The sequence below is a fragment of the Micromesistius poutassou genome (assembly GCF_964030765.1).
Source record: "Micromesistius poutassou genome assembly, chromosome: 13".
Taxonomy (NCBI): Eukaryota; Metazoa; Chordata; class Actinopteri; order Gadiformes; family Gadidae; genus Micromesistius; species Micromesistius poutassou.
The window spans coordinates 9526309-9545951 of record NC_140283.1 but is presented as its reverse complement, the minus strand read 5'-3'; the positions used below and the strand labels follow the sequence as shown (position 1 = coordinate 9545951).

General features: G+C 49.2%; 1 protein-coding gene across 4 annotated transcripts in view; it reads right to left on the bottom strand.

The window, feature by feature from the left end:
• Positions 1-19643, bottom strand: part of srgap1a (SLIT-ROBO Rho GTPase activating protein 1a) — a 75688-nt gene that overhangs the window by 11070 nt on the left and 44975 nt on the right. For 3 of the 4 annotated variants that reach the window (XM_084477346.1, XM_084477347.1, XM_084477349.1), the window contains 10 exons: positions 14781-14978; positions 14011-14095; positions 12828-12855; positions 11631-11724; positions 8694-8754; positions 7773-7850; positions 7498-7632; positions 4689-4794; positions 3339-3563; positions 1173-1252 (listed from right to left, as the gene is read on the bottom strand). In XM_084477346.1, the coding sequence (XP_084333472.1) occupies positions 1173-1252; positions 3339-3563; positions 4689-4794; positions 7498-7632; positions 7773-7850; positions 8694-8754; positions 11631-11724; positions 12828-12855; positions 14011-14095; positions 14781-14978 (1090 nt within the window). Of the gene's footprint in view, positions 1-1172; positions 1253-3338; positions 3564-4688; positions 4795-7497; positions 7633-7772; positions 7851-8693; positions 8755-10141; positions 10176-11630; positions 11725-12827; positions 12856-14010; positions 14096-14780; positions 14979-19643 lie in introns of all 4 variants that reach the window. The other variant, XM_084477348.1, reaches the window with a different exon arrangement.

Below are 19643 nucleotides of genomic sequence, written 5' to 3'. Positions count from 1 at the left end.
CATGGCAATCCTGTGGGAGAGCCTAACTTGTTACTATGTTATATAAATATTGTGTTAATACATTACATAGTAATAGGTCATTACATTGACCTATTACTATGATATTAGACTCGACCTGTGTCTGAGTTTAACCACTTTTGTAATAGTGTTATTTCACTAGCGCCGGATTATGTTATCAGACAAACGGTATTACTGCGGTGCAACGATGGTAGAAAGAGATGTTATTTTCCGGATCGCAACAGCGACGCAATGGGTCTTCTGTGATCACCATGGAAACAGGTTTTAGGGGGGAAGCAGACGTTGTTCGCGAGTGATGACGCTTTGGCTGTCACAACTTGAGGTGCGCTGCTCCTGCCCACACGTTCTGCTGTTGTCTGCAGAGTCCTGGTCTACTTTATTGCTTTGAGTAAAAAAGTGCTTTGTTATTCTGACATTCACTGTGCGCTGCCAGCGGATAATCACCCGACTGCACCTCGGTGTCTGCTTTCAACTGCTCTTTGATATGGATCTGTCCAGACAGACGCTCCATTAAAAATGGAGTCCATCAATCACATTAAACGGCGGCGTTAATTGATGACTATTTTGTTTCACGTCTCGAGAGAACCAGAGTTCTTCCGAGACGACCGTCGCATTCACTATTAACTAAATGAGAAAAGACATTTAATCACAAGCGGCCTTGTCCTTTCAGAACCATCCGAATTAAAAACTGATCTAACTGAATGTAACTTCCAAGAGAAGCCGGTTTGTAGCCGACTACACCGGACGCATTTCATGACGTGCGTGTGAGTGCGCGGCCTGAGGTCCCCATGACAGTTCACCATCCTCCTTGCAGTTCCCTTCCACTTTAAGTTTACATATATTTACACAGCAGCAGGCTCAGAAGCAGGATTAGCCACCCATGGTGAGACTTGGATTTACTCTGCCTTCCACACTCACTCACTCACCAAGTCCAAGGTAACTGGATATGGAAGTTTGAGCACAGCTTTTTGTCATACAGAGTATTTCTTGGACTTTTCCAAGATTGTATTTTCACGTTTGAGTATAGTAAAAATAAAAAAATGTATATACACATATCCATTGTTCCAATGACATTTATTTGCCTCACTGCTTGTGATTGTGTGAAGAGTGTGCAGAGTTTGTATTAAAGTGTGTAGAGTGTGTTAGGGACTCACCGTCATCGCTGGTCTGAGTCTCAGTGCCCCCCTCGTTATCCACCTCCTCCAGCGCTCCGTGCTCACTGTAGGGGCTCTCGCTGGGGGGGGGGGGGGGGGGGGGGGGAGCGCACACACACACACACACACACACACACACACACACACACACACACACACACACACACACACACACACACACACACACACACACACACACACACACACACACACACACACACACACACACACACGTGAAGATTTGTATTCTGTTCCAAGTGTCTGAGGGAACCTGGGATTCCATCTTTATTATTTACATTTCGCTTGATCCGGTCTGTTCGTTATTGTGTCCGACCAAGTCTCGCTTGAGGAGCAGGGAGATAATGCAGGGAGATAATGGTGGAAATGGGAGAGAGTGGAGAGGTTGTTGTGTTGGACTACAGAAAGCGTCGTCTGGTGTTATCTAAGAGATTTGGGTGTAGGAGCGTTGAGATTGTGATGAGAATAGGGACATTTCCGAGTGAGACTTATCCTTGAGCGAGACGTGGTTCAACACAATACAACAACAGACCGGGATCGAGCGGAAGGTAAAGAGGAAAGCAGTATTTCTCTCTAAGGATCCTTTCCAAAATGTTAGAATATAATCAGTGCCAAAAACAAGCACTTTGATTGGACGTATGTTGACGGGGCGCATTGCCCCAAAGGATTACACTGCAGCCCGTTTTTCGTGGATTACGCCTGCAGCGTTCTCACTCAATACTGGACCAATTTCAGAAATTGCTCTCTGCATTTGTCCTTTGGCCCCAAAATGATCAGATAATAAGGCTGAGGTTGGTAAAATCCCCAAATGTTCCTTTGATAATAGCGGTGCACAGTACAGACAGTAAAGAGGGAGGTGTCAGTACAGGACAGAGGTAAACCTCTAAAAAAGAGGGAAATCTCTCAAGGCCTGAAGGAGCCGTCAGCTCTGCCTTTTTAGCATTTCTGTACCCATAATCAAGGTCGGGTGAAGAACAAAGGAGAGTTGGAGAGTGACAGAAAGGTGGAAACCCATCCCAAGAAGAAGAGGAAGAGCAGAGGCAGGGAAAGAAAGAGAGAGGTAGTAGTAGCCAAAGAGAAAAGTTGAGAAAAAGAACCCAGTATAAAGTGGTGAGTGTGCCAAGGGTAATGGAGGTACTCTAAACACTGGCTTCAAATCGGGAAGCTGTCAAAGTGCTCGACCGTTTGACCCCGAAAAAAGTCAAAACGCTAAACACTGCTCTACTCCAGTGTGAGCGTGGGCACAGAGTGACCTCACCGCCCGCCCGCCCGCCTTAGATGGCTCCCCATTCCTCTGACATTTTTTCCTACTTAGTGATGGTTTCTGCATGTTCCTAGCGGGAGAGCCCACGTCATGTTCTCCTCAGCCCCAGACAGCTCCCCCCCCCCCCCCCGGCTGTGGGGTAATTACCCTGATTACCCCCCCTCTAACACACGCTCTGACGCTCAGGCCTGGCGCACACGCCTGCAGTGCCAGAGTCGGGCCCCCACATGAGAGAAGCTTGGCTCCGTGGCCCCCCGCTTTTCCTCTCTTACTGTACAGAACGGAATGAAACCACCAGCTGTCTTGCTTCCCAACGCCCCAAGCGCGCCCCCCCCCACCCACCTACATCCAGCATCTCACTCGCCCCACATCTGTGGAGGTCCTCCCGGTGACCTCAGCTGGGAGGGTTTACCAGCTCCAGTTTCGTTCTTCGCCGACCCACGCGCCGACCCGAATATTAACACACGTTTTACGGGTGGCCGCTGATGAGGCCTGGAACTGAGATTACCCTGATATGTGTTGGATCCCTTCAGCGCAATACGGTCTTTTCACGCCGACATGCTGCTTTTTAACTCGAGACGCAGCGAGCATCCTTTTCGTTTTTTTTGGTCTGGAGTGAGACTTTACGTACGGTACGAGCCTATCCAGGCTTAGCTGAGAGAGTAGAGCGGGTTGACTCGTAACCGGAAGGTTGCTGGTTCGATCCCCGGCTCCTCCTAGCTGATTTTCGAGGTGTCCCTGAGCAAGACATCTAACTCTAACTGCTTACGACACGCTGGCCGTCGACCTTGCATGGTGAATGTAAACCGTGAATGTAAACGTAACACAGACTTCCCCCAAAAAAGCCAGCGTGTCAGCTGGGACTAACAAACACGTTCTCTCACCAGTAGTCTCCCCCGGCCATGCACTTCTCGTAGACGGGCCCGTCCAGTTCTTTGGCGTCGGGGAATATGGTCTCGTGGTGGATGATGATGGTCTTGACGATCTCGTTGACGTGGGCCTGACAGGACACCTGGTCCAGGCTGTCCGGCGTGGGCATCAGCGTGGGGCCGAAGCAGATGGCCAGGTTGTAGGGGTCCATCATGTTCTCGTCGCTGTACTGGGACAGGCTGTGGAGGGACGGGCGCACGGGGAGGGTGAGGGCGAGACGCAGGCGAGAAACAAAGCCTGTGGTGACTTAATGTAGGAGGAGGTGGTTTTAGTTTATTACGTGTATTTTTTCGCCAGAGGAATCACACCAGGGGGAAAAAAAAAGGGATGTTCCACATAATATTAATTACAGGTTGCGGTTCACCCTATAGCTATTTGGCATACTGATTGTGTCCAAAGAGACTCCCAGTGAATTCATTATACAAGAATGCCGAAGACATTGCGGCTTCAACCTAGTACTTTTCCTCTGGGAGTCAAACATGAAAGCCACTACCTTAGGAACACCAGTTCACCAGTAGAGACCAGTTACCATACAGTAGCTGGTCGGGGCTCCGGCAGATGAAAAATAAACAGCTATCACGCTTTCATCGGTACAATGGCCATTACAATCCAAACATTACATACTTCACATGTTAATAAACCATTACTTTGTATACAACCAAAAATAAAAAGGGATGAAAGTGTGCAGTTAATCATTTCCGTTGGCATGGATACCCATGCATTAGTGCAGCGAGGGCAGCCGGGGGACAGATGCTGGGCTGTGGGCAGGGATACCCTAGGCTATCATTATTTTAGTATCCTGATTATGGGGTGGAGGTCCGAAAGCGAGCTTCAAACATAACTCTTCTCTCTGTTCTGTTCAGGCATCACAGTGGACGGCCACGCTCTGAATGGTACGCCCTCAGGGGGGCGTGGTCCGCGCGGTTCCGTTCTAAGTCTGCGTGACTAGAATTCGTCATGAAAACACAAATCTTCACAGTTTTACCCGTGGCTTGGTTATGGTTCCACGTTGACGCAACGCAAGGGGGTTTACGGTCCGTGCAGACCCTTCCTTGCGTCCACCGCAAGGGCCTGACGTGCACCTCCCAAAAATTGTAACCTTGCGTCGAGGTGACGCAGCAGCAAGGGCTGTGATTGGTCCGCTCACTAAAACACGACGCAGAACCAATACAGGTTCAGGACTGCGTCTCCGCGGTCCACTGTGTTGGTGTCAACGTGGAACCGTAACTGAGCCTTTAGTCGTACTGGGGTGCATCCGCGTGGAGGACGGCCGTAAGCAGGCTGGTTGTGTGATGGGGACTCACTGGTTGAGGAAGGCGAAGAGGTAGCGCATGACGATGAGCACGGACCGGGGCACAGTCAGGATGATCTTACGGAGGTACAGCGAGCGCTCGTACAGGTTCTCTATTCCTGAAAGAGAAACCGCAGACCACATGGACACGGGTCAGTGTGGTAACAGTCGAGCTCTGCTCCGGTGTATACATGCCTTCAATATAATGTAAATAGAGATATACTGCATTTATTTTCTTTTTGTTATTTTACAAATTTACGTATTTGGAAGAGTGCGTGTGTGTGCGTGCGTGCGCGCGCGCGTGCGTGTGTGTGTGTGTGTGTGAGATTAATAAGAACAACAAGGCAGCAGCATCTGTAGGTTTCCAACCTCCCCGTCAGGTTTCTACCACAATAGTCTGACAATCAGTTTCCTTTTGTGTCAATCATGCTTTGCTCTGAAAGCCCTCTGCCAACTTTCCGCCGAGTGGCTTTGCATATTTAACCACCTCAATCATCCATTTGATAATTAAACACAATTTCATTAAGGTAACAGTGTATGAATAGGAGAGTAACCTTCTAAAATTAAATGAAAGAAAAGAAAGCATTGAATTATGCTTAACTCGAAGTGCCCCGAAGTGCATAATTTTGCCCTGAAGTGCATCATTTCAATTGTGATAAAAACTGATTGTTCCAATTACAAAACAGGCATATAATTTGCACAAGTTAGGGCGTAACCATGTTTTTTTTTAACTTCCATGTAAACACCTAAACCTTTATATGTAGCTCGGAGAGTAAACCCGGTATTCAACTAGCCGCCGTAACCCGGTTAGTTTAGTGTCATTGTAAGCACGATAATGACGAGTATGCTTATCCCTCAACGGGATTACCACCGCCGCCTGGTAGCTCCGACTAACCGCTGGGCATGTAAACACACCGAGTGTGGGGCTGGGCTACAGGGGGTCTTGTCACTATATGCCAACATCCTTCAGCTTAGCGCGTTTCCCTCCCGTCACAGTCACCACAAAGGGAACAAGAACAGGAAGCGAGGCAGGAAGTCAGGACTCATAGTAGTTAACGTATACGTCGACTCGTATATGTATACGTTGATGCAGGCAGCTGCATCAATGTATACGTTAATTTATATACTTATACTTACTACTTATACTTATTAACATCTGCGCTAAGGTTGGGTAGCAGATGTTGACATTTCTAATCATCTCTCGCAAAGTCACACAGAGATATACACACATCAAAAGGTTGTTGATCATAATAAAAAGAACCACATTTACTGCTGTCAGCTTCCTCTTATTATTGGAGCCAACTTTGTTTCAGGAGTCTGACTCCCTTCCACCCTTGTTGTGCCACCCCATTTCACGTGATTTATTTAGTAGAAGTGGTCTTAAGCTGCACTTGCGGCCAGAAATAGCGGCGTCACCTTCCTCCTGTAACCAGCGTGAGCCATTAGGGATCAGTGCTGGTGGGGATAGCAGTCATGTACTTCATCCCGGCTTGAGTACCTAACTAGGCTCCTGTGAGGCTTCGGAGCAGGGCTGAAGACGCTATTTAAAGAACGACCCTATTTCAGACTCCTACACGCGTGTGGCCCAATATTTGTGGGCTCGGGACACACACACACACACACACACACACACACACACACACACACACACACACACACACACACACACACACACACACACACACACACACACACACACACACTGTTTAAAGCAAAGCCAGGAAAGACATGTCCAGACCGCTTCTGCGGTGGGGCAAGACATAATGTCAGCAAAATAATAGGGAAGTGATATAAACTCATAAGGCTGGATGTGTTTGACCCATTTGCAGGGTGTGCATTGAGAAGTGATGCACTATAGCCTGTCTCGAAGACTTTTCAAAATTGTTTTAGTGATGCATTTTTAATGGAGGGGGTGGGAGGGGAGATTCATTCAGTATAAATCCCTCACTGGAGGGGTCGGCATAGGGAATCCTCATATCCTAAGAATATAAAAAGACACACACACACAACACAGACAGAATAAGGTCAGATCACACACACAAACACACACACACACGCACACACACACACACACATGGCCCACGTGACTCTGTGACTCCTAAAGTCCAAGAGGAAAGGCACGACTTGTTCGGAGCGCCTTCATAGCCCGGACAGCATCTTATGCAACCGGACAAAGCCCCACACAGAGCGGCTGCACACGAGAGACGGGGGGGCCAGCCTTCCAGTCAGCGAACAATGTACTGTACTGAGCAGCTCCTCAATGGGAGATGTATGAGTCGATGTAAACGCTCAGCCCCAGCGATGCGCCGCTAAAAGCAGCCCGTCATCTCAGCTTTGTGTGAGATGGACAATGGACAATACCCCTCTGAAACGCTAAAGATGACCGAGGTGGTATACAAGAACATGTCTTCACGCATTCTTCTGATGGTAAAGCGTACGGCGGATGATTGTAACGTTCCAGTGGTGACATATAGCTTAAACTAATGATTCACCCCTGACTACATTTCTATATTTTTCACACTGCATACACCATAGAGGAGGTGAAGGGTTAGGACAAGTGGCTGGATGAATTGGATCTGAACCTTTAAAACAACAAGCCAGTGGTTCGGTAGAAGAACCAGAAGAATCAGGAAACCTCCATGCTCGGAACAGGAAGGAATCTTCCACTGAACCGTTCACCTGAAAGCTGCGAAGGCCATCCCCTTCACAACCAAGCGACTGTAGCGCAAGCAGTAGTGTCCAGTCGTCTTAATGTTGTGCCACTTTTCTTATTAAGAACCAAAGAACATGAGCCAGAAAGAAAAACAGCTGGAGGTGCTTACGGATGCAGGACAGCAGGTCGTTGAACCTTTCCTTGGGGAAGAGGGGGTTCTCCAGACCCCTGAAGTACAGTTTGAGAACCCCGGCCACAGAGTTGATGTCGTGGTTGTTCTCCTCATCTGTCAGTGGGTCGTTTCCTAGGACACAAGACACGGAGAGGCTTTTGGATGAACTATTTACGCCGGTTAATTATGTATAATAAGCAAGAATCTGATAATAAACATAATACATGGTATCATATATATATAATAATAAAAACTCTTTCAGAGAGATATACCTCTTTCAAAAGAGTTCTTGATGTCATTGACTTCGAGCTGGGACCCAGACACTCTGAATATCCCTTGATGTTGAAGGCCTGCAGAGAGACAGACGGCAGAAACACATAAGTCACTTCCACAACGTCTGCATAGTGACTTAGACAAGGCCGTCACCCATTTTGATTTGTCATGATAGGAACCTTGAAAGTTTTGGACTTCCACAATTTAAAGTGCGTCAACTTAAACGTAACATATTTTTAGCAGTTCAATTCAGAGAATCAGAGGAGAACAAAAACCTTGCTTTACGCGGAAATAAGCGACATCTTGTCTCGTTCCTAATTAAAGATTACTAATGAGAGTCCAGATGCCGCAATTCAGGGTTTATCCACCCTTCCTATGGCCATGGATTACAGTTAAATAAGAGTACAGGTGGAAGGTCAGGAATGGACATAATTAAGTCTGCTGTACACATTCTACTCTGAGCTTCTCTGTCCACACGCAAAGATGGCTGCCTTGCTTATATTCCTCAGCCACTGGAACCAAACCAGCCAGGCTGTCATGCGTTACACATGTCAGGACTCCCGGTAAGGCTGAATAAACATCCACACCAGTACCTGTCACCCAGCAAGCCTGTCTGTCTGTGGAGCTATTGGGAAGGTCAGTTAGAAGGCACAGGGCCTCAGAATGATAAATAGGATCGCATTTCACCGTAGCTGTGACTGAAATGGAACTAATTGATGTGACGAGACACCAATGTGCACACCCAAATAAACACAGCATGAAAAATGTGTGTGCGTGTCAGCGTGTGTCACTCTGACACGCAAAGACTAATAGTTTATCATATATTTTAGTTAGCAGGGTTGGTGTTGGTTTGTAGGGTGGCTTCTGTCTTCATAAGCAAAATCAATTCATTAGTCTGACCAAAGCACCTTTTAACTTACCGTACAAATTTATAAAGCGAATACAACTCTCAACCACACGCGGGATAGCCTGTCCAGAATCCTTTGTGGATGGGAGGAAAAACAAAAAAGGACCACAGGTTACAAACACTCAAAAGTTGTGGTTTCATGCACAAAAAGAATCAGGACACCCCCCCCCCCCCACTAAACACACTGACAGCAACATGCAGGTGTTCTAGGTCCCAGGTCGGCGGTAAAAGAGAAGAAGACTATGTGAGAGTTACTATGTGCAGACCTCGCTCAGACAGACTCGTTCACGCCCGGTGGCTCTCGCGTGGCTTTAATGATTTTTCTTTTAGGTAGCAGCTCATAAAACTGACACAAACCCAATGAGTTCAAACTTGCCACATCCCCGGCGCACTACAACACGGAAGCTTGAGTGCGTCCAAAAATACTCTCTACGCTACGACGTGCGGGGTGCCGCGCCGTGCCAACAATCACGGGGCCCCCTCTTCCCGAGCCTCGACGAGTGAGGAGAAGTGACGTAAGAAAAACGAAAAAAAAAACAACAACATAAACCTTAAGAGAATCCAGATGAAAAAAAAAAAAGAAAAGAAAGTGCCGTCACTTTGGAAAACACATTCCACCCCTTGTTGTGTTCCAGATGAGACCAGGGGGCCGGACGGCCTGACGTGAGGGGGAAGGCCTCTTGGCACCCAGCTGTGGCTCAGTGCTGGAGGCTGGGGGGGGGGGGGGGGGGGGGGGGGTAGAGGGGGAGAGCGTGCTTGGCACACGCTTCTCATGATACGGCAGATTTGATTACGGCCACCATGTCGATACCAACGGGTGGTTGCTGCGGCAGGAAGCAAAAGGGGGCTGTGGTGGGATAAGGGGAGGAGGAGGAGGGGGGGGGGGGGACACGTCATCGTACATGTCAGATATTACCGCCGAGAGGGGCGGGCGGCTGCACAACACAGATTTGGATGTTGTGAGTCATTCAAAACAGCCTTGTAAAGAAAAAAAAAGGGAAGTTGCGCTCACAGTTGCGTAGGGGGCGACACACACACACACACACACACACACACACACACACACACACACACACACACACACACACACACACACACACACACACACACACACACACACACACACACACACACACACACACACACACACACACACACACACGATTTCCTGTGAGTCACGGGCGTTTCATTTCATCCCGAGGCCGGTCAGTCTGTCTGAGCGACGTCACACAGAGGGTCGCTGGGGCCACGAGTGCACTACTACTACTACTACTACTACTACTGCTGCTGCATGCGGTGAGTGATGGAGCGATGAGGCGGGGGCGCGGGCGGCATCGCAAAGGGGGGGTCAAGACACAGGAAAGTGGGGAAACGAGCAGCACCGTACACCCACCCCCCCCCCCCCCCCCGTCCCGTCCCCCCACCCCCGCCCCCCTCCCCCACGCTGCTCCCGGCGTCTACCTGGTGTCGGCCGTGGGAGTTCCGTCGTCCGCGGCTGGGGGTCGAGGGGAGCGGTGGTCGAACAGTGGAAGGAGGAGAAGGAGAAGACGAAGGAGGAGGAGAAGAAGAAGAAGAAGAAGAAGAAGAAGAAGAAGAAGAAGGAGGAGGAGGAGGAGGAATGGTGGAACGAGAGCCAGAAGTAGGAGGGAACAATGGAGAGACAAGAGAGAAGAAGAAGAAGTGAGAGAGAAAACAAGCATCACCAACGTTAGCATTGTAAGCTAGAGCCACCAAAGCACACCAAAGGAAAAAAAAAAGGGCGAAAACCTCAAGGCCCCGCGGTGCCCAGATTACCCCCCCCCCCCCCCCCTCCCGAAACCACGGTCGCAAACGAGGGCGGGACGGCCTGAGCTTGAGCCGACAGCGACCCCGGGCGAGGGGGCGAGGGGAGGAGGGTGAAGGGAGGAGCTTGTGTAACTCGTAGCTACTTGGCACAACGTACACTGTGTACAGACAGAGTGCCTTCCCCTGGCTGACTTCACCTGCTACTGCTCTCTCTCTACCGCTCTCTCTCTCTCTCTCTCTGAGCACAGGATGGAAAGATAGAAGCAAGGGATAGAGGAGAAAGAGAGGAATATAGAGCAGCAGGAGAGAAGGATAGAGGAGGAAAATATAGGGAAGAGATAGAGGGAGAGAGGGATAGAGGGGAGGAGGAGAGATGAATAGAGAGGAGAAAGATGTTTAGCGGGGAGGAGGAGAGACGGCTAGAGAGGAGGACGATAAATTGATAGGGAAGAGACAGAGAGGGATAGAGAGCAGGAAGAGAGGAATAGAGAACAGGAGGAGAGAAGGATAGAGAGGAGGAAGAGAGGAACAGCGAGAGGGCGATGGAGAGGAGGAAGAGAGAGGGATAGCGGAGGAAGAGACAGATGAGACGATAAATTGATAGGGAAGAGACAGAGGGATAGAGAGCAGGAAGAGAGGAATAGAGAACAGGAGGAGAGGCGGAAAAGAGAGGAGGAAGAGTGGGAACGAGAGGAGATGGAGAGGGGAGGAAGAGAGAGAGAGGAGGATGAGCCCAATCTTCTCGGCAGTGCAAAGCAGCTCAGTGATGCCTTGTCAGCAGGGGTCGGCTGCAGTCGACAAACTGTTCCCTCCAGCCCTCCTCCTCTAGCCATCTCATCCCTCCCTTCCTCTCCCCCTCCCTCCCTCCCTCCCGCCTCCGTCCTCATTGCCCTTCTGCGCTGGCATGCCGGGGGCAGCCATTCCCGGATGCGCTGTGTCAGCGTCTTTCCCTTCCGATCCTAAACAAGACGATCCCAAGGGTGGGAAGCCAGACACCCGGACCCACAGGTGAGGGGGTTCCCTCCTCCCAGAAAAAAAAGCATCTGGGCGTGGGCCTGTCCCGAGGCCGAGATGCTTCGGGGGGGGGAACCCAAAGGGGAAATGAGGCGAGGCGGACGATTGGCCGGTCGGGTAGAGTGGTGAGAACGGGACGGGTGCTCGGTACCTTGATGAAGGATTCCATGTTGCCGTTAAACAACCTAACGTTAAACACAGAGTGGGGCCTGGGCCGCCGGGTGCCCGTTTGGTGTTTGTGAGGCCTGGAGCGTGGGTTAAAGCGTGGGTTATTGAGAGTCGTGGACATGATGAACATTGATCAGGACCTTTAATAATGCACCGAATGTGTGAGAGCCTATGCAATAGGCTGGGCCTGTGGTGCAGTCGGAGCGGTAGTTGTTAGGGCGATAAGGCACCCTTTGTGCTCAGCGGCGTAGACTTTGAGCCCTGATTAAGCAGACGACTGGAGGCGAAAAGTTAAGTATGCTTTAGATTATCCGGGCCTAACTTTCACCTATCAAAGTCGGTGTGTGTGCGTGTGCGTGTGTGTGTGTGTGTAAAGGAATCATAAATACAGAACATCTTCATTGAAATATAAATCAATAAATAGCTTGATACGGAGATAATAACTATTTGAATGGCATGTCATTGTAATGATCTGAATGGCGGGTCAAGGCTAGAGCGCTGGATGAAGAATATCGGTTTCCTATTGAGGAAGTCCGCACAAAGAAGCCCGCTGTTCCAGACGACTCCTACTTCAAAAAGGGTGTGGGATGCTTGGTGAACACGATAGTCCTTCAAACTCACCAGCCCACGCCCCATTAACATGGAACACCTCGCTCCAGCTATTGTTATTCATCAGGAGTTTTAGGAGATCTCATGAAAGTCACATAAGAATTGGTGTGGTGCTGCCACCCTGACGACTGCGCTCTGAGCAGACTGGGAGATACAGCGCACCATGCTAGGCTAGGGCCGGGTTATATGATGGGAGGACATGGGAGGCACTGGCCCATAAGGAGCTTACTGCACCCTGCTTTCATGGTGAATGAGAATTGTATGTGATGATGATGACGCTTAGTATAGCTGAGCTCACATAGCTCAATGAAAATGTCATTCAATATGAACAAAACATGCATGTGTCTTGGTATGTGAATAGGTCTTGATTCACATGTGATCTGTGTGAACTTGTGTGTGTGTGTTGGTGTGTATTCATGTGTATGTATGTGTATGTGTGCCTGTGCACGTGTAAATGTGCGGGTGCATGGCTGTACTCAAGACATGCACCCGCACGTGTTGGTGTGTATCCGTGTGTGTGTGCCTGTACGTGTGTGCATGCTTGCGTGTGTTTGTACGTGTGTGTTTTTACCTTGTGGTCATGTAGTCAGCCCGGTGACCTGTAGGGAGGAGGAGGAGAGTACAGCGTGAGAGGAGGCTCGAGGTTGGCGGTCGAAGGCAGGGCCGGGACCCAGACCAGGACCCTTGGGACCCCTGCGGTGCCCGGTGTGCACACAGTTGAAGGAGCAGCGCGCGCCCAGCCATCTGTCCACGTCCTCCTGGGTGAACCGCTACCCAAGCGCACGGAACACACTGCTATGAAGCAGGGGCCCTCTCATACGCTGAACACCGCCGCGGTTAATTATGAATCACGCCATGGTACGCGGCCATGTGTTTACAACGGTCAACAACGACCAAGCAGGGCGCACCCACGCGTGATCACACTCACACGCACCGCATTGGGATCGGAGGAAGTCGCCGTTGGGCCGACCCAAGTTAGGACAAGCCCCAGTGCCAAAGATGTGCGGCCAACAGGATATGACCTGTCTGTCTGAATGCGTCATCGCGGCCCCCGCTTGTCAAGCCTATAATCGAGGAGGGTGTATCCCCTGGACGTAGTTGGCCCGGGACGCCGTCTGGGCCCGGGACTCTGGGAGTCGAGACCGCGGAGAGCGTTGCTACGGGGCCCGTCCTGTAACCGTGACGATGACCGCATGTGACAGGTGCTGGGCGTCGACGGGTTGGATTAGCCCCCGCCCGGACGACCCTGGAGGCCGTCCCGCCGATGGAAGAACAAGGAGGGGGGAGGGGGGAGACCGCCGCAAGCTCCGGTTCCGCTAATGCCAGGGAGTCCATTAAGTTGGTGGCAATCGATCACTAAGACGGATAATACAACGCCGCCGTTCCCCTTCAGCTCTGGCTCGCTTTCTCGTAAAATCTGATTGCATCCCCTCTTTTTTTTTTTTTTTCGGGCCGGTCCCTTAGAGAACTGCCGTCTGAATAATTATTTCCTCACAGAGTTTTTTTCTTCATCACTCCAGACGCGAGCTTTGTTCCGAGGCGTAGACTATGTTAATCACAAAACCGCCTTACTCCCAAAAGCGAAATGATCAGGGCTGTGATTTGGGAATCGAGGAAACGTCAAATGCAATGGAAGGTGAAAAAGAGATAAGGAGGTACATTTGGGAGGGAGCGGGTAAAAGGGAAGGTTACAACAGAGGATGGGGGTAGGAGATTTATCTGTAGAAGCAAAGCGCATGCGGCGGGGACTGTACCTTCTCCAATCGTTCTCTTTAGCAGGTCATGTTTGGCCTGCAGTTTGGAGATGAGATTACTGCCCTCCAGAAACTCCCGGAATTTCTGTGGAGAGTTGAGAGTAATTACAGCAGTGGCTGGGGTTGTCTGAAGCGCGGGCCCTTAAGAAAGCAATCTGCGATAAGGCATCCGGCGGAGAGGGAGGGACTTGCCAAGAGTCCCATCAAAGCCTCTTTTTTTTTTTCTTCTTTTCAATCAGACTATTTCTATCAATCGGAGAGGACACATTTTTGGCCCTGCAAAGCAGAGGTATTTTGGGGGGAGTTTAGCTTCGGCATGCTGTTTGTTCTGTGTTATTCTGATTTATAAATAAAGCACTACATAATTGATTTTCTGACGTTCAGCCTTAGTTGACCTCCATTTGCTACTTGCGTGAGCTACCACAAGCAAGCCGACCCACTGATCTTCCTTCTTACTTAATGGTCACGCGAAATACGTCACTGTCCCGACCAAAAGTTTGCCCACTTTCAAATTAGAAGCTCTGCACTCTTCACTCTCAAGATGCGCAAAGCTACTGCTTGTGCATCTTCCTCCCATACGTTTATTAACTGAACCAGATGTGATGAACCGGATACATTCTCAATAAACACATTTTAAAAACGATTTGTGGAGGCTCTCCCAAATACATCATCTATGACTAGCCTACACACAAACATGACTGTCTCTAGGTACTAGGCTCCTCAGGGACACTTCCCCGGAGCGTCTGGCTCCACGCGTTCCTCCCGCCCACCATGAAGTAGAACTGCTCCGTCTCCTGCTGGTTGGCCCGTCGCTTGGCGATGCTGGGCTTGCTGAGGTAGGTCTCTGACACCGCCGACTTGACCGACTCGGTGGAGCGGCTGTGGTGGAAGCACTCGGACACGTCGTAGTCCTCGATGGTCACCATGTCCTGGATGGTGGTCAGGGTGGCCTCCGACGTCTTCTTGATCTGAGGACCCGAGGGGGGGTGGGGGGACAGACACACGAAGCGCGGGACGTGAGCTCTGGGCGTTGGCGTTCTAGCAAAAGCCATCGTGGCGATTGTGTTTATGCATTGCATGGTTTAGCGTATCATTGGATTCAATTCATATGCTGCAGTGCCTACTGCATAGAAAATAAAGCAACTGCTGAGTTGTAACTGTTCGTATTTCATGCCATCAATTACTTTGTATACATTAATTGCAACCATTCAAGATTAGCTCATCAGAAATCATTGGTCAGACCTCAAACACATTTGAGAAAGTGACTAATGATGTATTCACCATTTCTGTTAAAAAAACAAAACATTGCCTTTGATTTTGATAACATAGAAATATATATTATAGCCAGGCTTAACATTTGCAGCATCATCTGCAGCCCCAACAGAGAACTGTAGCATTACACAGCATACCACAGCCACAGCCCAGGGTGGGGGCCCTGCCATTAAAGTGTCCATCACAGGGCACTCTAAAACATGAAGGCCTCTCCTCTACACTCTTGTATCCCGCGCTCTAAAAAGGTAAAAAAAAAAAAATGCAGCAGTCTAAAGAAGGACATGGCTCCCACCCCCCCCCCCCCCCTAGAGAACACGGACAGAGTGGGTGGCGTCAGCCCAGGGCGTTTTAGCATGCATCCACGCTCTCCTGTCAAGAGAAAAACCACATGAACGTCAAGGCCTGGCCAAGCGTGCCCCGGCGCTACTTGGAGGAAACCGTGCGGACCAAAGCTGCACGCCGCGGCATTGTGCGACTTATAATAAGGCTAGACAAAAAACTTTTTTTTTGGGTTGGTTTGGGCAGGGGCTTCTGAATATGTGTTTTCCTTGGATTTTGGCACAAGGGATTTTAACATCTGATCCTGTGTATTAATGAAATAAACGTGAAATATACATACACAGACTAAACTGTTGTGATATAAAACAACTTTATTTATCTTATAACCAAGTCTCATATAAAAAATAAATATGGCCTTGCTTTTTCTTTGCAGAAAAATAAAAAATTGCAAAAACACCTATGATGATTCATAATGTTTGTCAATCAGATGCTTATTAGTTTTCTGGGGAACAGTCAGCCTCCTATCAACTGTATCAGTCATTAAAACAAAGTCCTCATCTTCAATCATTGGGACTGCTAATCCTGTGTGTACAATGCATTTTGCTCTGGCATCCTCCTTGGTCTGTTGTTGTTCTGGGATGCACTAGCTTTATTTGCACTCAGTGGCCCATCCTTGTCAGAGGCCTTCTGTACCTGTGAGGTAGAATGGAGGGGGGTCTGATTTTTCTTTTCTGTCTCTCATCCACTCCTGTCTCTCACTCAAACATATGCGCACACACAGCTCCAAGTTGTCTCTATACTATATTTCTGCTCCTTTCTCCCGTCATAAGAACATTACTGTATGTAACCGTGGCTATCTGTTGCGTGGCTTTCCCACTAAGATAGCTTTCTTTATAAAACATTAGTATTCATTTTTAGTGTTTCTCATGTCACAGAAACCACAGTGAATCCTGTGTTTCTGTGCCCCGCTGTGGTGTCGACAGCACAGAGCTCCGGTACCGGTACAGGACAGCAGTGGTTTCTTTCAGCTTGTATTGTATTCCAATTTTAGCGAAAACACACATAACATTAGCTTGAAAGAAAAAAACTGTTTACGTATGCTTATCTTTGCGTGAATTTCGGGATGACTCGTCTGCCAATGACTTCAAGTTGGTTGTGTTTTAACCGGTGATTGAGCCAAACTGTTTACAAAGGGACACTTGCTTACGACGCAGCAAGCGCCTGCTAGTTGACCTGCCGGGCGGGACGATCAGTACTTCCCCACATAAAAAGCTTAGTTCTGATTGGATCGCTTCCCAAATCGACCCACTTACATTTTCTTCTTGTTTTTATTAGTTAACGAAAGTGTCAAAAGATTGTCGTAGTTTTTGTCATCCTAAATTGATTTTTATTTAGTTATCGTCTCGTTTTCGTCAGACTGTAGACCCCCCCCACCCCCAACTCCAATGTTTTCTCAATGGATCTCCATGAATCACACAAGTGGCCAATTTTGTTTAAAAAACGTCCAATTTCGCCGAAAGGTGACTAGTTTGCATGCCTGAAGCATACATGTTACTAACAACATGTATGTGTACTTTAGTGCTGGACTCAGACTCAACTTGATCAATAGGGACTCGACTCAGACTCGACGTGGATCAATAGGGCGACTCGACTCGGACTTGACTTGTATGAGCAGTGGACTCGACTCTGACTTGGATTTTTTTTTAATGACTTGGACTTGACTCAGACTTGAACACTGGAGACCTGAACCGGACTTGGACTCGAGGCATAGTGACTCGACTACAACACTGCCTTGAACTAACCACAATAAGACCGGCTGGTTGTTGATTCTTCAGAAACAGTTGAGGTAACGTCGCCGCATTATCCTAATTTCTAAACAAATACGACAAAGCGTGTACTTTGCACTGTGAGGTGGTTGGTTTGTAGATAGGATATAAACCACAATCTACATTTAAAGTATGACCTACATTTTAAGAGGTGCTCACTTTCAATACTAGCCAAGATAAGTAACAGACCCCAGCTCGAAACAGCATTTACCATCCATGCGCAACATAACTTGTTCCTACAGTCGTTTTATGTCTAAAGACTCTGGTTTTAAGTTAGAGAGCGTGTCAGTCAACAATGGCGCATTCTGCCTTTGTCATTAGCGAGTGAGCAATGACCGCGTGAAGGGCAAAAAGACAGAGCGAAAATCTTTTGTTTTGGTTCATGCAACAGCTGCACGCACCGAGACACGACTGGATTAGGCTGTGTTTGTTCATCTGGCTGACCCCATGACTCATCCCGCTGAAGACACCTGAACACTAAAAGCGGTGCCCCCGCCCCCCCCCCCCCACCCCCGCGGCCTTGAGACAAAGACACACGCTACAAGTTAAGACACAGCGAATGACAGCTAAAGAGGACCACGGCACACATCATGAAAGGATATGATTGCCTTCCTGTCACAGAGTGACAGTTGGTATTCAAGTGGTGATTACCTGTGGTGAAAGAAGGAGAGGACAAAAAACCCAGGGAGGATGTTTGCCTTTCAACCCCGAGCTGCACGGAACGCTCTCGGACCAAAGTTTTGCACAGAGCATCGTTTTTAACGGAGCGCCGCTTCACCAAGGGCAAAGATACAATATTTACTCTAGCGTTGCATCACCGGAGTATGCCTTACAGATTTGTCCGCAGACAACGGGAATTGAACCCATGACCTTTAAGATGGGATTCAAACACACTGAACTAGTAAACTATTACGCCCCCCTCTCTGGTTTGGATCAGACAACATGTAGCTGACGTACACACTCATAGTAAAATGGGGGGGGGGCATTTCATTGTCTCTGCTCGCCCCTCCAGTACAGCCCACTGGGGGCCAGCTGCTGTGGTATGGAGAGAGAGACCCGTGCCAGCCAGAGAACGGCTCCCAGCTACAAAGCTGTTGCTCCCCTATCCATTATTGAGCAGACGACAGTAGGCAACAGTGTTCACCTCGGGCATTAATGACAACCAGGATCTTTCGTTAAAGAGACAGACCGTGTGGCTCTGCCCAGCCGGCCCCCCCGCCATGGATCCAACACTATTATTTATTTTGCTAAGAAAATGTAGGGGATGGGCTCAGCGAGAATAAGAATGGTAAAAACTGGGCATTTGTATTCAACAGACCCCGCAGTGATATTCAACTGCGCGCACACGCACACACACACACACACACACACACACACACACACACACACACACACACACACACACACACACACACACTCCTTGTCCGTGGCAAAACTCACTTTCTAAATGGGAGTTGGACTTAGATTGCATCAGGTTTATTGCAGAAAGTCTGGAGTACATCCATTAGGTTCACTTGTTACATCTCCTGACAGCTATTGCTCAGAGAAACAACTGGCTAGAGCCGGGGCATATTCTAAGATATCAAAACATCTAAGCAACTAGAATATTATGCAAATGATCCAGCTACAGATGTGGACTCCCTCACTCCATAAAACATAAACCAAGTACACAAATAGTGTGTACCTAATGATCAGGACAGTGTTGGCCCGACGGGAGAATGAGGGCCCCCCCCAACCGACCCAACCCAAACATGGCCCACCAGAGACCCAGGTCCCCTGCCCGCTCCTGAATGCTGCATTCATTCTCCCGCAGCAATGTCGTTGTTCGCTCAACGCGATAGTGATCTTGTGCTCGTAGGTCCCCGTCCCAGCCCCTTTATCTCGGCGGATGTGTACGTGTGCGTGGGGCCCAGGGAGAGGGGGGCCATCTGGTGCTGCTGGTACAGAGCAGCGGTGCTCTCCCTCTCTGACCCCTCCAGGACATCCTGCTCCACAACAGGCGGGCGGACAAGGACACCGAGCAGCCGGCTCGCCCTCCTACTGCCCTGCATGCACGCACATGTGCACACACACACACACACCTACAGACAAGCCTGCCTGCACACACACACACAGACGTGAGCATGTACACACACACACACACACACACACACACACACACACACACACACACACACACACACACACACACACACACACACACACACACACACACACACACACACACACACACACACACAGAGACAAGCGTGCTCA